The sequence below is a fragment of the Panulirus ornatus genome, chromosome 58, assembly GCF_036320965.1.
Source record: "Panulirus ornatus isolate Po-2019 chromosome 58, ASM3632096v1, whole genome shotgun sequence".
In the NCBI taxonomy this organism is placed as follows: Eukaryota; Metazoa; Arthropoda; class Malacostraca; order Decapoda; family Palinuridae; genus Panulirus; species Panulirus ornatus.
The window spans coordinates 6,041,288-6,058,584 of NC_092281.1; the positions used below are offsets into that span (position 1 = coordinate 6,041,288).

General features: G+C 41.8%; 1 protein-coding gene across 1 annotated transcript; it reads right to left on the reverse strand.

Moving 5' to 3' along the window:
• Positions 1-4,031: 4,031 nt before the first annotated feature.
• Positions 4,032-5,863, reverse strand: LOC139766760 (cuticle protein AM1199-like). Its single transcript, XM_071695679.1, has 3 exons — positions 5,831-5,863; positions 5,261-5,481; positions 4,032-4,368 (listed from the first exon to the last, which is right to left on the reverse strand). Exons 1-3 carry the CDS (start codon positions 5,837-5,839, stop codon positions 4,200-4,202), a joined length of 399 nt encoding a protein of 132 aa, XP_071551780.1. The 5' UTR covers positions 5,840-5,863; the 3' UTR covers positions 4,032-4,199.
• Between the last annotated feature and the right edge of the window lie 11,434 nt (positions 5,864-17,297).

Sequence of the window (17,297 nt, forward strand, 5' to 3'; positions counted from 1 at the left end):
ACACACACACACACACACACACACACACACACACACACACACACACACACACACTCGTGTATTGAAAATCAATAACATTCCCAAAAGAAAGACATAAACAGAGTGGCGCAGGGCTTTGACCCACATATGGTTCACGTTGCGGGTGAAGTTTCTCCAAATGTGCCGAAGACGTGTCAAGGTCACTGGAAATATTCAGTATGTCAACGGCGGAAAGACCGGTGCCAGCGGAGTGAGGAGGAGCAAGCACGAGTCGTAATTGCAGGATCATAACCTTTGAGGTTTTACACCAGTTTGATGTTAGCAGTAAACAGTTATTTGGAAGCTGCAATTAGAGGCCATAACATGAAATTTAAGAAGAGATTCATTAGTAGAGATGTAAAGAAGTTCATATATAGTATTAGAAAAGCAGATGAATGGAAGAAACTCAGTGGTAGAACCGTGGATGACACCAGCATACGAAATGGTAAAAACTGGTATGATAGTAAATAATATTAAAAACATGGGCGTCACGTGTGTAGAACTCCTTTCTCATACCGTACAAATGTATACGAAAGTTCAAGGCTCCAGTAAGAAAAGTGAACACGAGACTAAAATGAAAATATAAAGAAACGATTAAGATGTTTTTGGTGGGCTGTATAAACCTGTACTCCTCAAGGCCTTCGAAACCGTCCACCAAAGACTTTAGGAGAAATGATAATCCAGCAGATATAACAAGGCCAATCATCCACTGGAAAGCAGCGAAAGACGTATGTTAAGCCAACGTGGCCTTTCACATGTGGTCTTCCCAAGGGCTCACCGCTGGAACCATCACTGTTGTTCCTAACGTGTGTTAATACCTCATAGAGGGACTTGTGCTGTACCTGAATACCTTTGTGGTTGCTGATAACAATATGAGAGATGTAGAATATGTATATCTGTGTTAAACACACACACACACACACACACACACACACACACACACACATCCATTTATGAACACTTATCAAACAAACAGTTATATTGATCAATTATCCACAAGGACTAAATCACTTGATAAGTATCGCATCGTGACGTAAGGAGAGTTATTTCCGCCAGTGATGCGACCTAAGAACGAGGGGAAGGTTAGGTGTGAGAAAAGTGAGAATGATAAAGAATTAACGCGAGGCAATGGTATCAGGACAGTGAGGAGTAAGTAAGAGGTCATACCACACCAGTGGAGGAGCCGACAACGGAAAGTCGGGCTGTAAAGAACGAATTATTCATTCGAGGAAAATAAGTCTGAAATGCTCGTCCAATGTTCATCTTGCACTTATCTACTAACGGAGAAGTGACGTCGTCTCTCGCAGTTAGTTTCCAGTTGCAGAAGGAGACTGACATGCGCTTTCGCCCCCGTCAGACTGTACATGAGCCGAGGACACATGACAGGACCAGACAGGAGCCAGAGCACAGCGCGTGTCCTCTCACACACAGTCCACAACAACGCTGATAACACGTCCAGAAACAGGATGATGACGCCCGCGGGTAACTTCATGCCTTCATGATCAAAAGAAATCTTGTGAAACTGAACATTGCCGAGGTCGCTCGCTGGTCAGTTTTATCGTTCTCGTCTGCTGGAGAAGAGAAGGGAAATAGAAAAAATATTAACAAAGAACAAGAAGGAATATAAATTACCGAGTCATGACGCACTGCCTAACAGGATGTCCGTGATGAGGACGAACGGCTCGCCATCAGAACCTTGACGCCTGCCTCAGGAAGGTGCTTCTGGTCGGCGGCGTGAGGCTCCAGCCATCATGACACAAGTCATATACATTTATGTCTGGTAACCTGCTTGTGTGTGTGTGTGTGTGTGTGTGTGTGTGTGTGTGTGTGTGTGTGTAGGTACGCTTGTCTTTTTTCATTTGTGTTTTCTTATGTTTGTCCTGACGTGGTAGTGTATGTAGTATCCTTGCTGTTCACCCATACAGGTCAGGAAGTCGTATCCCACGTAATGCATGATGGATCCTGCCACATTAGGACCTTCCCTGTCCCACGCCAGACGTGTCATCATCACCAACTCGATAAAGTCAGATTATGACTCCTCCTCCAGCAGGCAGGTGTGTTCCTCGTCTATAATAACATCTCGGGAAATCCAGTATTTGGTTACAGTATTTGCTACACTGTACCAGGATAATGTTACATTAGGAAATATTAACATATCAGACATCAGTATCAATTTTCGAATACAGATAGACAATAGACTCCCTCTTAATAGACAAGCGAAGGATGTGGCAGCCAAATGTGCAAGACAGTTAACCAGGACCATCAGTCTGTCATCAGGACGCTGAACGACGTCTTGTACTCCTACGCTCGACCCATTACGGAGTCTTTACCTCCACTTGGATGTTCTTGGCCTAAGACGCATCTGAATCATGAATATCAACATCACGTCACGGGGAAGCGCTTGGCTCAGAGTAAACTGTTCGACACAGACCCTCAACCAAGCTGCAGTGGGTAAGGAAGCTGGAAGCTGCGTAGGATATCCGAATAGTCACGCGTATTACCATCCTGTGAGACTTTACCCGAATGGCAGGCGATGGCATCACATCATTTTTCTTTTCTTTATAACTTTTGAATTTTTCTGATCATCAGTGAAGACGATTACCCTTTGATGATTCGTTAATCAGACTCATAAGATGTAATACAGGCTCTTCCAGTTATCTATTCAGTGAGATGTAAAGATATTTCTTATTCTCCTCCTCAAGAAAACAAGATCTATTTCATTTGATTAACCAGAAGGTCCTGAGACGAGCCAGGATATACTACAATGCTTTTATGCGTTGGGGAAGATAAATCTCTTCCTCTCCAGGATATGTGAACAAGTAATCAAAGGTTTGAAGACCTGTAATTTCCCTCCTGGGTTCCCACGTTCATACAGTCGTGCGGTGCAGCTCTATGATGTTCGTTGATCAGCGAAATTTCCTTCTTTGATATAAAAGCAACTCGAAGTGTGGATGGAGAAACTTGTGAGAAAAGTGACGAATACCTATCCAAATGTCACTTAAATAGATCATTAACTTAATATCTAATATGTGGAGCTTTGTAAAATACTCATCGTTATAACTACATTATCAAGTGATATTTCAGTAAATATACAGAATATATACGAAGCAACGATAAGAATTATGAATTCTATTTAGTTATAATACCTCAATCCTCTTATACCTTCATCATATTCTAGCTGATCAGAACACCTCCAGTCTCCTGTAGATCACTCGACGTCAACATAGAGAGGTGTTACCTATGGGAATTATTACAGTCTCTCCTAATGATGGGAATGAGTCAAACATTTTAATATAGTTTGAGAGTGAAGCAGATGCCCTCAGGAGGCACTCAGTAAACCTGGGAGAAAGTTTTCCTGGAGAATTTTAGGAAGATAAAGATGAGCGAGTCTGACACGACAGGTCTGGAGTCATCATGAGTTCCTCCAGGTGTAGCGATCCAGTGAGATATAGGCAACTACTGCAAGGTCAGCTGGTCATTTGCAGCTGTAGAAGTAGACTCAGGGTTTTCGTAATATAATATTGTGTGAGACAAATGCAACCTTGAGGTTGCCTGTCTTGATACTGCATGATGACTCACTGGTAAACCTGTGAAAAAGATATTTGTTTATCTGGGTAATGCTTTACGGTCCTGGGCGCTCTGGTCCACTGAGGAGAAATGAAGATTTGGGGAACTGAAATGTCTTCGTCCTGCAGAAAATGCAGTGATCTGAATCCCATCACAAGATATTATACGATTTCTTAAGATGGTGTTTGCAACCATCGGCTCCTCTTGAATTATCAGATTCTCTGAAATCACGTGATGAATCACTGGTCTTGTAGGAGTTACTGTCTTTTGATATTTTCGTAAAGTTTTGAGTAATGTTAACGTAGCCGAAATCGAAGGTGATTTTAAAAGATGACGTCATTCAGATGCGTTGGAAGTATCATGGCTTTGTCCATGACGGTGTTGTGTGTCGCTGTTTATGATTATTGTCAATATATTTTTTTCAGGAATTAATGAAATAATGAATGTAAAGTGTTTTGAGGAATAATTTATTAGACGGTTCTCCACCATCTGTGAAATCGTTAGACATAATACAATGGTCGTGTATGTTAGACTGTTACTATCGGTGCTTCATGTTGACCCTTCGCCAGCGCTAGGGCCATCAGTCGGCTTGGGGGAGTTGGTCAAAGGTCACATTATTCCCAGACGATGCCTTGTCGGCGCTGCTCCTCAGCGATGCGGATCTGCTCGATGGCGTGGGCGGGGAGTGGGTGGGGCGTGGGGATCAGCGGGGACTCAGCACGGTAACCTCCCTCGTCGGCGACGTAGACGACCTCAGCGATGGAGCCGTCATCAAGTGGGAACCTGTGAGACGCGAGGCAAAAGAAACATAAAAACAAGTCGAGTGCAAACTGGAACTCCTTCACACAACCATAAAGTGAACTGATGGATCACAATAAAGAGCAGAGAGGTGGAGATATGAGTTCACCAGGAAGTATAGCAGCAGAATGTTAACGTTAAAACAACAAAATTAGATAATGAGTTAACGTTCTTGCTCATGATCTCCAGCACAGCTATACGCAGTCTCACAGTGTTGTCCTTACGAGTCCAGATGGAACTTAGAAACTGCACACACACACACACACACACATAGAACTCCCAGTGTCGAAAACATGATTGTGTTTATGTGTAGTTGTAAACGAACAAATTTGTTACTAGTTGGACAGACATGTTCTTTATCTGGCGTTTGCTGGAGATCAGCGTGATCAGCGCTACCTCCATCAGCAGGAACATGATGGACTCTTACGAAGCTCTTGGACGACAGTGAGCTCCAAATGGTACAAACTCGACTAAAGGTAACTTTTCACTTGCGGAGTCGCGTCCTTGAGTGACCAAGGTATGGGTCGCCCAGGGCCTGACCCGAGAGAAGGTGACTCATCCAATGAGTTTCTCTTCTGCAAGTCCACCTCAGAAGCCTCGGCAAGAAACAAAAGAGAAAAATCTCTGAACGTTAACAGCGAAAAACTGAAAGTCTTAAGTTTCATTCGAAACCTTAGGTAGCGTTTCTGAATACTTTTATTTTCTTAACCAGGGAGAGTTGATGAGCCTTCTTGTCAGTGACCTTTTGCAGCTGACTGACATGACCTTATGACCTAAGGTGAGAGATGGTCATAATTCTGATCTTCCTCGTGAGAGGAAACTCGCAAGTTAATTCCAAGACCAAAGTGACTTGATCCTCTTGGAGGGTCGAACCTACCTGTAGAATCCCTGGATGTTGCTCTGGCCCTTGGAGCCCGGGGTGCCGACGGCGTTCACGTGGATGCCGTTCTCAGTCTCGAACTCGTAGCGGAAGTTGCCATCGCCACGATCCTCACGTTCGTCCCTCAGGATGGCGATGTGTCGGTAATCTGGCCCGTCGTAGTTGTGATACTGCTGGGGGGCGGCGACGGCGACGGCGGCCAGGCAGGCGAGGATCACCTGCGGCAGGATCGGGAAATAGATTAAAAACGTAATTAGTACAGAAACAGGTGACGCCGGTCATTGTGGAAAATTCAGACTCAATTTGATTTGAACTTAAAGTGCTAATAGCCACTGGACGTGTGCTGAAAGATCATTTCCTCATAACAAATCACTTGCTTCAGGGAACTAGTGAACGTGAACAATTCAAACGTTTCCAGTCAGCTAGCTCAGTCATGACTATGGTGCAGAGGCAGATAAAAAGATGGTCTTTCATTATTTTGTTTCTTCAGGCCTGTAGTTCCTTCCACCCAAGTTAAAGAAACAGACTTATGAAGGAGAGACACTGGTGTGCTGCTGCTGTACTCACGAGCTTCATGTTGGTTGTGTTAAGGCAGGATGGTGTCGTCTGACAGTAGGTGTCGAGCTTATATACCCAACCCAAGGCGGGGCTGAAGTAGCCTCTAGCGTTTTTGTTCCTTTGTGTCCGATCTTCTGTTCCTCCACCTTCTCCTCTTCCTGGTAGGGTCACAAGGACCTCAGCCAATATGCCAGGGGTCATGTGAACGGTTGGCGGGGGTGGGGAGGTTACTCATCGCTAGAGACAAGAGGATGAGCTGGGAGGTTTCAGGGAAGAGGAACCATGTCAGTAATTCAGGCACGGGGATTGCCCAGTGAGTCCCGGAAACGAGAGAAAGTGACTCTTGCTTTACAAGCTGCGAATTATATATATATATATATATATATATATATATATATATATATATATATATATACATGTGTGTGTGTGTGTGTGTGTGTGTGTGTGTGTGTGTGTGTGTGTGTGTGTGTGTGTTGAAACCTTGATGGTCGTTCAAGTTATTCTCTTGTCAAAATAAAAAGATCTTATTTTTCTTGATGTTATTGAGAGAACATGACTAGAGTCATTATTTCCCTGGAATCTGGGGTACAGCCTGAGCGTTGGTCAACATAAGACAACAAAGTATTTCTATATTTCCACAAAGCTGAGCGGAACCTTGAGTATCCTCGTGGCTTCTCCTGGTGCTTGAGCATCCGTCCAGCCACTGAGGGGTACACACTGGAGCGGTTATCATCGTGAGGTGTGGATGTAACAATCTTCCTCCTTCTCTAACACAATGTATGGAAGTTTCTTTATGGTAATCAGAAATAGAATATATTTGCTTTTGCCCGCAACTTAACACGCTGGAAAATATGCAAAACAATTCATTAAACAAAGAAGGAGGAAATGTGGTCATTTTCTTGGGAACACAATTTCGGGAGAGAAGCACAGAACAAAAGCAGATAAATATCGGATACGAGGAACAAGACTGGAACAGAGAGGGACGGACAGAAGAACCGAAGCGGACACACGAACAGACGGCCCCAGGTGGCCAGACTTCGCCTGAAATGATATAAAAACTCTCTTGAAAAGATAACGAGACTCAGGCCTGTACGAGGTAAGCAGCCGCCAGTGTTTCGACTTTTTCTTCTTTCTGAACATTATCTTCGTATATCCTTAGCGTTTCCAGACCCGACGGTCATCTGACACCCAGGAGAGGAGAGTGATAACCCTGTGATTGCTGGATGATATCTTTAAGATCTCCATGTGTTGTGGTGTTGTGTGGTGTGGTGGAGTGTGGTGTGGTGTGGTGTGGTGTGGTGTGGTGCGGTGTGGTGTGGTGTGGTGTGGTGTGGTGTGGTGTGGTGTGAGACAATGTAAACAATCTTAGCAATCTAACCACTACCTATTTCTCTCTTACTTTCGTTCGATTTTCAGAACCCCCCCCACTTCCAATATTCCTCACACACACACACACACACACACACACACACATATACACACACACACACACACACACACACACACACACACACACACACACAAACAAACACACACACACACACACGCACATATTCAGACATGTTACATAACCAAGTAAAGCAGACCGAAGGTTCTTTCTTCCCTTATTATGAAGGCCATTAATCACCTGTTGCAGAGTAACGGGTTATGATTTGTGGATAGCTGAGGTCATCCTAGGTCATCTTCAAGTCATGCTAAGAGGGGTTAGCAGCCGTGGTGGAAGGCAATTCAGAATTTAGACATAGTTGACATGAAGACTTGACTCCCGTGACTTTATCATCACATTAACATGTTGCACCATAGCATCCTTCTCGTGACAGTGATTCACTACACGAATTGTTATATGTTTTATATTTTCTTTTGTTGTATGGTAACTATATAGTTTGTTTCTCTTATGGAAAGCCAGTAAAACATGGTGCACTTCCTTCCACACTACTTACCTTCATGAGCCGTCGACAAGTGGTAGAATTAAACATTTATGCTCCACAGTTCAGCGGAGAACCTTATAAAAAAAACCTTCACTGATGAAGCTGTTGACTCTCTGTCGAACACCTTACCAGGAAAGACCTCACCTGGACACACCAGGGTAGCACTCACCTGGACACACCAGGGTAGCACTCACCTGGACACACCAGGGTAGCTCTCACCTGGACACACCAGGGTAGCACTCACCTGGACACACCAGGGTAGCACTCACCTGGACACACCAGGGTAGCACTCACCTGGACACACCAGGGTAGCACTCACCTGGACACACCAGGGTAGCTCTCATTTGGACATACTTACGGGGGAAGTATTCTCCTGGACAAACATACCAGAGACATACTCGTTTGGATATATTTACCCTGGTAGCAGTCATCTGTGTACACTTACCTTGGATGCGCTCATCTGAGTACATCATCTGGATCCACTATACCAATAAGTAAACTAAATATATCTTCCGTGAATCGGAAATTACTGAAGATTGAATCAACGTTATAGGAAACTGAACACAGACATGATACCGGAAATATAAGACTCATTACATGATACATTTTTGTCATCTTGAGTTACCACTTTTATGCTAAAGTCTGACCTATTATGATACAGCATCACATACATCAAGTATCAGTATACACACACACACACACACACATAAAAATATATATATATATGTTGGTAAACAGAGAAGAGGTAGTAAAAGCTTTGCGGAAGATGAAAGCCGGCAAGGCAGCAGGTTTGGATGGTATTGCAGTGGAATTTATTAAAAAAGGGGGTGACTGTATTGTTGACTGGTTGGTAAGGTTATTTAATGTATGTATGACTCATGGTGAGGTGCCTGAGGATTGGCGGAATGCGTGCATAGTGCCATTGTACAAAGGCAAAGGGGATAAGAGTGAGTGCTCAAATTACAGAGGTATAAGTTTGTTGAGTATTCCTGGTAAATTATATGGGAGGGTATTGATTGAGAGGGTGAAGGCATGTACAGAGCATCAGATTGGGGAAGAGCAGTGTGGTTTCAGAAGTGGTAGAGGATGTGTGGATCAGGTGTTTGCTTTGAAGAATGTATGTGAGAAATACTTAGAAAAGCAAATGGATTTGTGTGTAGCATTTATGGATCTGGAGAAGGCATATGATAGAGTTGATAGAGATGCTGTGTGGAAGGTATTAAGAATATATGGTGTGGGAGGCAAGTTGTTAGAAGCAGTGAAAAGTTTTTATCGAGGATGTAAGGCATGTGTACGTGTAGGAAGAGAGGAAAGTGATTGGTTCTCAGTGAATGTAGGTTTGCGGCAGGGGTGTGTGATGTCTCCATGGTTGTTTAATTTGTTTATGGATGGGGTTGTTAGGGAGGTGAATGCAAGAGTTTTGGAAAGAGGGGCAAGTATGAAGTCTGTTGGGGATGAGAGAGCTTGGGAAGTGAGTCAGTTGTTGTTCGCTGATGATACAGCGCTGGTGGCTGATTCATGTGAGAAACTGCAGAAGCTGGTGACTGAGTTTGGTAAAGTGTGTGAAAGAAGAAAGTTAAGAGTAAATGTGAATAAGAGCAAGGTTATTAGGTACAGTAGGGTTGAGGGTCAAGTCAATTGGGAGGTGAGTTTGAATGGAGAAAAACTGGAGGAAGTGAAGTGTTTTAGATATCTGGGAGTGGATCTGGTAGCGGATGGAACCATGGAAGCGGAAGTGGATCATAGGATGGGGGAGGGGGCGAAAATTCTGGGAGCCTTGAAGAATGTGTGGAAGTCGAGAACATTATCTCGGAAAGCAAAAATGGGTATGTTTGAAGGAATAGTGGTTCCAACAATGTTGTATGGTTGCGAGGCGTGGGCTATGGATAGAGTGGTGCGCAGGAGGATGGATGTGCTGGAAATGAGATGTTTGAGGACAATGTGTGGTGTGAGGTGGTTTGATCGAGTAAGTAACGTAAGGGTAAGAGAGATGTGTGGAAATAAAAAGAGCGTGGTTGAGAGAGCAGAAGAGGGTGTTTTGAAATGGTTTGGGCACATGGAGAGAATGAATGAGGAAAGATTGACCAAGAGGCTATATGTGTCGGAGGTGGAGGGAACGAGGAGAAGAGGGAGACCAAATTGGAGGTGGAAAGATGGAGTGAAAAAGATTTTGTGTGATCGGGGCCTGAACATGCAGGAGGGTGAAAGGAGGGCAAGGAATAGAGTGAATTGGAGCGATGTGGTATACCGGGGTTGACGTGCTGTCAGTGGATTGAATCAGGGCATGTGAAGCGTCTGGGGTAAACCATGGAAAGCTGTGTAGGTATGTATATTTGCGTGTGTGGACGTATGTATATACATGTGTATGGGGGTGGGTTGGGCCATTTTCTTTCGTCTGTTTCCTTGCGCTACCTCGCAAACGCGGGAGACAGCGGCAAAAAAAAAAAAAAATATATATATATTTATATATATATATATATATATATATATATATATATATATATATATATATATATATATATATATATATATATATATATATACCGCTGAAACATGAAACACTGTAATATGAGGAACTGGTATGTGCTATGTCATCCTGTGGAGAAAAATTGTCAAAAATTTGCCCAGATATTGGTGTACATGAGACTTGGTAAATAAGTGAGAGATATAACATAACAAAGGAACCTTCACTCCATCATATACACAGCGGGAGATATATTCGAAGACGATCACCTGGAAGAAGAAGAAGAAGGTGATCATGAAGATGATGATGATGATGATGATGATGATGATGATGACGATGATGATGAGTGAAGAAAAATACAAAGAAGGAGACTAAACAGGAGAGTGAAGACGTGCCACGGGACATTGTATTGCCCAACAGAAGATGTGCCGCAGTGAATGTCACTTGCTTGCCACCGCCACCTGGAACCAGACAGTCATCCCCCAGGCGGTTCTTAAACAATGGGTCTGAGGAGAGATGATTGCCTCATAAAGTATTAGGTCTGCCTGTCCGGTGTGTGTGTGTGTGTGTGTGTGTGGATGGTCTTACTCCTGTACGTAAATACGAAACATCTCGTGAAATCACTTGAATCTCTCACTGCCATTGGTATGATGTTCCTCCTTGTTCACTTGGTTCCCGTTAACATCAATCCATCCTCCTGTTATTGAAGGATTACTTTCTAACGTCCTTGCTCACACTTCCAGTGTTTAATCTACTCCAGGATTGTATGTCCCGGTCTTTATCAAATTCTCATGAATATTTCTTTTTTCTTTTTAGGTTTCTAAGTTGTCTTCATTAGGCAAGACGCATCAGGGTTTTGACAAGTGAAGGAACCAGACTGGCGCGACGTGACCCACTGCAGGTGAGACATGAATGTAATCATTGTTCATGACGATGTAATCATTGTTCATGACGATGTAATCATTGTTCATGACTATGTAATCATTGTTCATGATGATGTAATCATTGTTCATGACGATGTAATCATTGTTCATGACGATGTAATCATTGTTCATGACTAGGTAATCATTGTTCATGATGATGTAATCATTGTTCATGACGATGTAATCATTGTTCATGACGATGTAATCATTGTTCATGGTGATGTACTCATTGTTCATGATGATGTAATCATTGTTCATGACGATGTAATCATTGTTCATGATGATGTAATCATTGTTCATGATGATGTAATCATTGTTCATGATGATGTATTCATTGTTGATGATGATGTAATCATACATGTACTCAGAGACAAGCTTGGCCTAAATTTGCTCATTTGATAAACATTCTTTCAACATGGCACTGATATGTCTATTTGTTGGTAAGTTATTCTATCAGTTTGTTTGTCCATCACAAATCAAAACTTTTACCTCACATCCTCGTAACTAATAGCTAAAATATAATTCCGTTATTGGCGTCCTCAATAATCTTTGACTTCAGGAGATCTTGGTAATTTCAAGGGATCTTCCAGGAATACTCGCCTCCATTACATTGCCTTCAGTAACTTCAGTCAATGTACGGTATCCAGTTAAGAATGTTAGTAGTGCTAATAACGTCATGCAAGTCTACTTATTCCGACGTTAAACACTTGTTCTAAAGTGAAGAAAACTTTTTTTTCAAAACTGAATTATAACATGACAAAAAAAGGTTTCTCTTGCTTGGATAACTTAAAAAAAAATAAACTTTTATTATGCTTCCCACGGCCAGCAGCTGGCAATAGTATATAAATATCACACAAACTCTGATCATTCTTTCATGTAATTTGCATACCACGCTGGTCGATGAGTATGGCCTGTTGTCAGAAACCGGTTCTCCAACCAGTTTTTAAGAGGGACTAACGTCTGTTCATTCCCGGCCATCGTTAATCAGTGATCACCCGACGACCAGCTCACTGTAGTTAATCAGTGATCACCCGACGACCAGCTCACTGTAGTTAATCAGTGATCACCCGACGACCAGCTCGCTGTAGTTCGAACGCCTCACTCGAGGTATCTACACATCAGTACTGATGGTGAATTTCGATTTAGTTCATGGCTTTGTAAGAGTCCAAAATATAAGAAGTTTTCTTACATCACTTCTGTTGATCTTGATGATCTCCACAGATCATAAACAATCTATTTTTTGGAAACAATGGAATCGAAGAATTCTAAACTGTGAACCGTTGTGAAATTATACACTAAAACACTTCAGTATCATGACGTTGATAACACCTCAGTCTCCGGGGCTAATACTCCACTCTTCCTCCACTAGACAGTTACACTCTTGACATATTTTCAGAACAGGTTTTGGTTCTCGGTCACCACACCAACAATAATTTCTCATTGATGTTTCTGTTCGGTTATTCTTGCGTCTGATGTGCTGACGATGCTTGAATCAAGTAAACTTATAACTGCATCTAATTACCTTCAGGTGAATGCCCAGGTGTTTCATTATTTCGTCCTGTAGTTGTGTTGTTTTGCTGAGAGAGGTGTACTCCCATTCTGTAAGGTTGGTCAAGCAATCTCATGATGAACGGTGCAAATATCATCTTCATCATGGTCAATATTACACTCTTTAGTTTATCTGATGTTTTCGATAGAATGTGAGGTTGATTATCCAAAAGTCTTTGCTCATGTTATCAATGAATAATTTCCTCAAAAATTACGTATTGTTTAGGCGTTCTCTCAGTCACAAAGATCTATATCTAATGCAATTATGTTTCACCAGTAGATCACTTCCAACTCCTCACTTACCACATCCCCCATCTTCATAACAGTATAACTACAGAAAACAAAAACTGGTTGCGATTTGACTACTCCCACGAGCTATGTTAGGTGTCACAGTGGTCTAATAAGATACATAAACAACAGAGGAAAATGTTCGATAGAAAGCCATATCATCTGACGTCTCCAGCTGTTATAGTGATGTGTTGCAGAGATAAATATCCTACTGTAATTCTCGTTTAAGAGACGTCAGTACTTGGAAAAGTAAAAATTAAAAAGAAATATCCGGTTTACCAAAGTCTAGGAAGTTTTTGTATTGGGAGTGACATCGATTTGACCATAGCAGGCTGTATTGCAGGCTGACAGTATAGATAATTTGACCATAGCAGGCTGTATTGCAGGCTGACAGTATAGATAATTTGACCATAGCAGGCTGTATTGCAGGCTGACAGTATAGATAATTTAAGCGTAGGTCAAAAACTTTTTTTTTTCAACAATAGCCGACATGGAGGGCAGAGATATGCCCCGACTCATTGGCAATTTTGCATGAAAGGAAAAACAAAATGTATGAAAGAAAAAAATGTATGAATTATCATTCTGAAGTGCTCAAAAGTTTGTGGACCTAACTCTTAAAAGTGAAGATTTTATAGAATGAGGGAAAGACGTAAGAGGGAAAAGAATTCTACATCTTTGCTGTTTGAGAATGGGAGGTATCATAATGGTCAATCCTCGTGTGATTAGTCTCCTCAGTGAAACTATGAGAAGCAGCAGTTGCCTATAGCTGTGGACTTGTGGATAATTTCTTTATATGTTAAATATCTTGGAACAGAAACACAGGAAAATTTTAGTGTCAATTCTGTATCAGAAGACCCATAACTGCATGAATATAAGTGTAAATATAAATGAAATACGATGAATACATCTTAAATATTTAATGCCAATAAATTCTTAGATTTTGTTCTGGTAAAAGAAAAAAATCTTAAAAGAAAAACTATTTTTTCTTGATCTCCTGCACCGAACACCTTACTGATGCAAGTGTCTATCAGTTCAGGTAATGTGATGTTGGGAAATGGTGAATCAGCACCAGAACTGGCTTAACCAGTTTGTAGAGTGCATATCCTTTAACGAAAACTGAATTACAAAATAACATTACCCTTGTTTTCTCTTGTGTTTTCTGAAGCATATTTTATTGAGGTTTTTAATGCACAAATATTTCTTCAGACACTTTACATACACACATATATATATATGTATATATACATATATATATATATATATATATATATATATATATATATATATATATATATATATATATATATATATATATATATATATATATATATATATATATATATATATATATTATCCCTGGGGATAGGGGAGAAAGAATACTTCCCACGTATTCCCTGCGTGTCGTAGAAGGCGACTAAAAGGGGAGGAAGCGGGTGGCTGGAAATCCTCCCCTCTCGTTTTTTTTTTAATTTTCCAAAAGAAGGAACAGAGAAGGGGGCCAGGTGAGGATATTCCCTCAAAGGCCCAGTCCTCTGTTCTTAACGCTACCTCGCTAATGCGGGAAATGGCGAATAGTATGAAAGAATATATATATATATATATATATATATATATATATATATATATATATATATATATATATATATATATATATATATATATATATATATATATATATATATATATATATATATGAATATATATATATATATATATATATATGATACAGCGCTGGTGGCTGATTCATGTGAGAAACTGCAGAAGCTGGTGACTGAGTTTGGTAAAGTGTGTGAAAGAAGAAAGTTGAGAGTAAATGTGAATAAGAGCAAGGTTATTAGGTACAGTAGGGGTGAGGGTCAAGTCAATTGGGAGGTGAGTTTGAATGGAGAAAAACTGGAGGAAGTGAAGTGTTTTAGATATCTGGGAGTGGATCTGTCAGCGGATGGAACCATGGAAGCGGAAGTGGATCATAGGGTGGGGGAGGGGGCGAAAATTTTGGGAGCCTTGAAAAATGTGTGGAAGTCGAGAACATTATCTCGGAAAGCAAAAATGGGTATGTTTGAGGGAATAGTGGTTCCAACAATGTTGTATGGTTGCGAGGCGTGGGCTATGGATAGAGATGTGCGCAGGAGGATGGATGTGCTGGAAATGAGATGTTTGAGGACAATGTGTGGTGTGAGGTGGTTTGATCGAGTAAGTAACGTAAGGGTAAGAGAGATGTGTGGAAATAAAAAGAGCGTGGTTGAGAGAGCAGAAGAGGGTGTTTTGAAATGGTTTGGGCACATGGAGAGAATGAGTGAGGAGAGATTGACCAAGAGGATATATGTGTCGGAGGTGGAGGGAACGAGGAGAAGAGGGAGACCAAATTGGAGGTGGAAAGATGGAGTGAAAAAGATTTTGTGTGATCGGGGCCTGAACATGCAGGAGGGTGAAAGGAGGGCAAGAAATAGAGTGAATTGGAGTCATGTGGTATACAGGGGTTGACGTGCTGTCAGTGGATTGAAGCAAGGCATGTGAAGCGTCTGGGGTAAACCATGGAAAGCTGTGTAGGTATGTATATTTGCGTGTGTGGACGTGTGTATGTACATGTGTATGGGGGGGGGGGGCCATTTCTTTCGTCTGTTTCCTTGCGCTACCTCGCAAACGCGGGAGACAGCGACAAAGTATAAAAAAAAAAAAAAAATATATATATACGAACAAAGTGCATATGAACGCGCACCTTCATAGAACATACAAACCTCCAACATCCAGGATCGAACCCGGGACCCCTGTGCAACAGGCGGGAGCGCTACCGCTTGTATTAGAAATGTAGTTAGACCTTCCTGCACGTCCCAATCAACTAATTGGGAATCTATGAAGATGCCCCTAGTAGGGAAATGACTACTTGAATACTATGTACTCGAATATATATATATATATTGGAAAGGATCACAATTTTGCGCGTGATCAAGATATTCCTATGAGTCCACGGGGAAAATGAAACACGAAAAGTTCCCAAGTGCACTTTCGTGTAATAATCACATCATCAGGGGAGACACAAGAGAGGAATATAACAGTCAGTTGATATACATCGAAGAGACGAAGCTAGGACGCCATTTGGTAAACATGTGATTGTCCAAATCACATGATCGTCCAAATCACTGCAGCAGGGGCCTGGCTGAGGAGGATCACGTGAGACGTGAGACCAATAGGACGGTAGAATTGAAGCCAAGACAATGTATAAGATAATCTAGTATTTACTTAAGTTACAGAAAAACTATCTCATTAAAAGTAACGCATGTATATATTTGATATAATGTGGGAACTGGCGTAAAGGAACGCTGGAGGAAATAAGAGCGTTCTCCCTCACACATAGAAAATGCATGAAATCCTTGTATTGATTAAGGGAAGACTTCACACAAGTGATCATTTCTTCAAATACTTTCGAATGATTCTACGGCATTAGTGAAGTATATGGACTTTAAGAGATTTCCTTGTATTCACCAATGTCCATTTTGGTCATCGTGACCATCAAAACACAGAGTTGATACAGGAGGCTCACAGAAGGGCAACAAAGATAGCTTCAGAATTCATTGAGTTGAGTTACAGGAAAAGACTAGAGGCCTTAAATTTGCCAACCATGGAGGGGAGAAGAGTGAGGAGTGACCTGATCACAACTTAGAAATTTCCAAACCAGATAATGTAGACAGAACTGTTCCTCAAATAACGTAGGGATGAAACAATCAAAAGCCATAACTTGAAGTTAAGCAAGAAAAATGTAGATACAAAGAAGTACTTCTATCGCCTATGAGTGAAGGATGGAGGAAATATACTACATGAGAATCTGACAAGTGCAGACAGCATTCACAAGTTTAAGAAGTTGTGCGATGATAGAGAATGTTCAAGAGATGAGGTCTCACGAGTGCAACACACTCCTCATACAGTTCAAATAGGCAATTGCAAATTGGTTACTACATACGCACGTGCTATGACACTAAGGGTGTTTTGTGAGTCTCCTTCAGACAAATTTCTAATCACACACTGGTCTAGGTGGCACATGTACTCACGTGCTGCATGGGATGGGATGGGATGGGAGGCGCCCCTGCCCTGCCATCCATCCCATCCGTGCTCCTCCTTCTCTCCCGCCTCCCTCTTCCATCTGAGGAGATGGCCGGGATGTCACCGGACGCACAAATATACGCGTGGCAGGCAGGTTGGCGGGGAGCCATGGGAGTAGGAGAGCTGCTGCAGTAGAAAAGCCCTGGTCATCGAGGAGGGAGGAGCTGGGGTGATGAGGTCGAACTAACAGGTTCTCAAGGAGGGAGCTTATGTCAGGAACTGAAGGA

What these genes read in the sequence shown, in the direction of transcription:
- LOC139766760 (XM_071695679.1), bottom strand. An exon ending in AACATCCAGGGATTCTACAG is followed by an intron (nt 4,369 to 5,260) that starts GTAGGTTCGACC and finishes CGCGTCTCACAG; the next exon opens with GTTCCCACTTGATGACGGCT.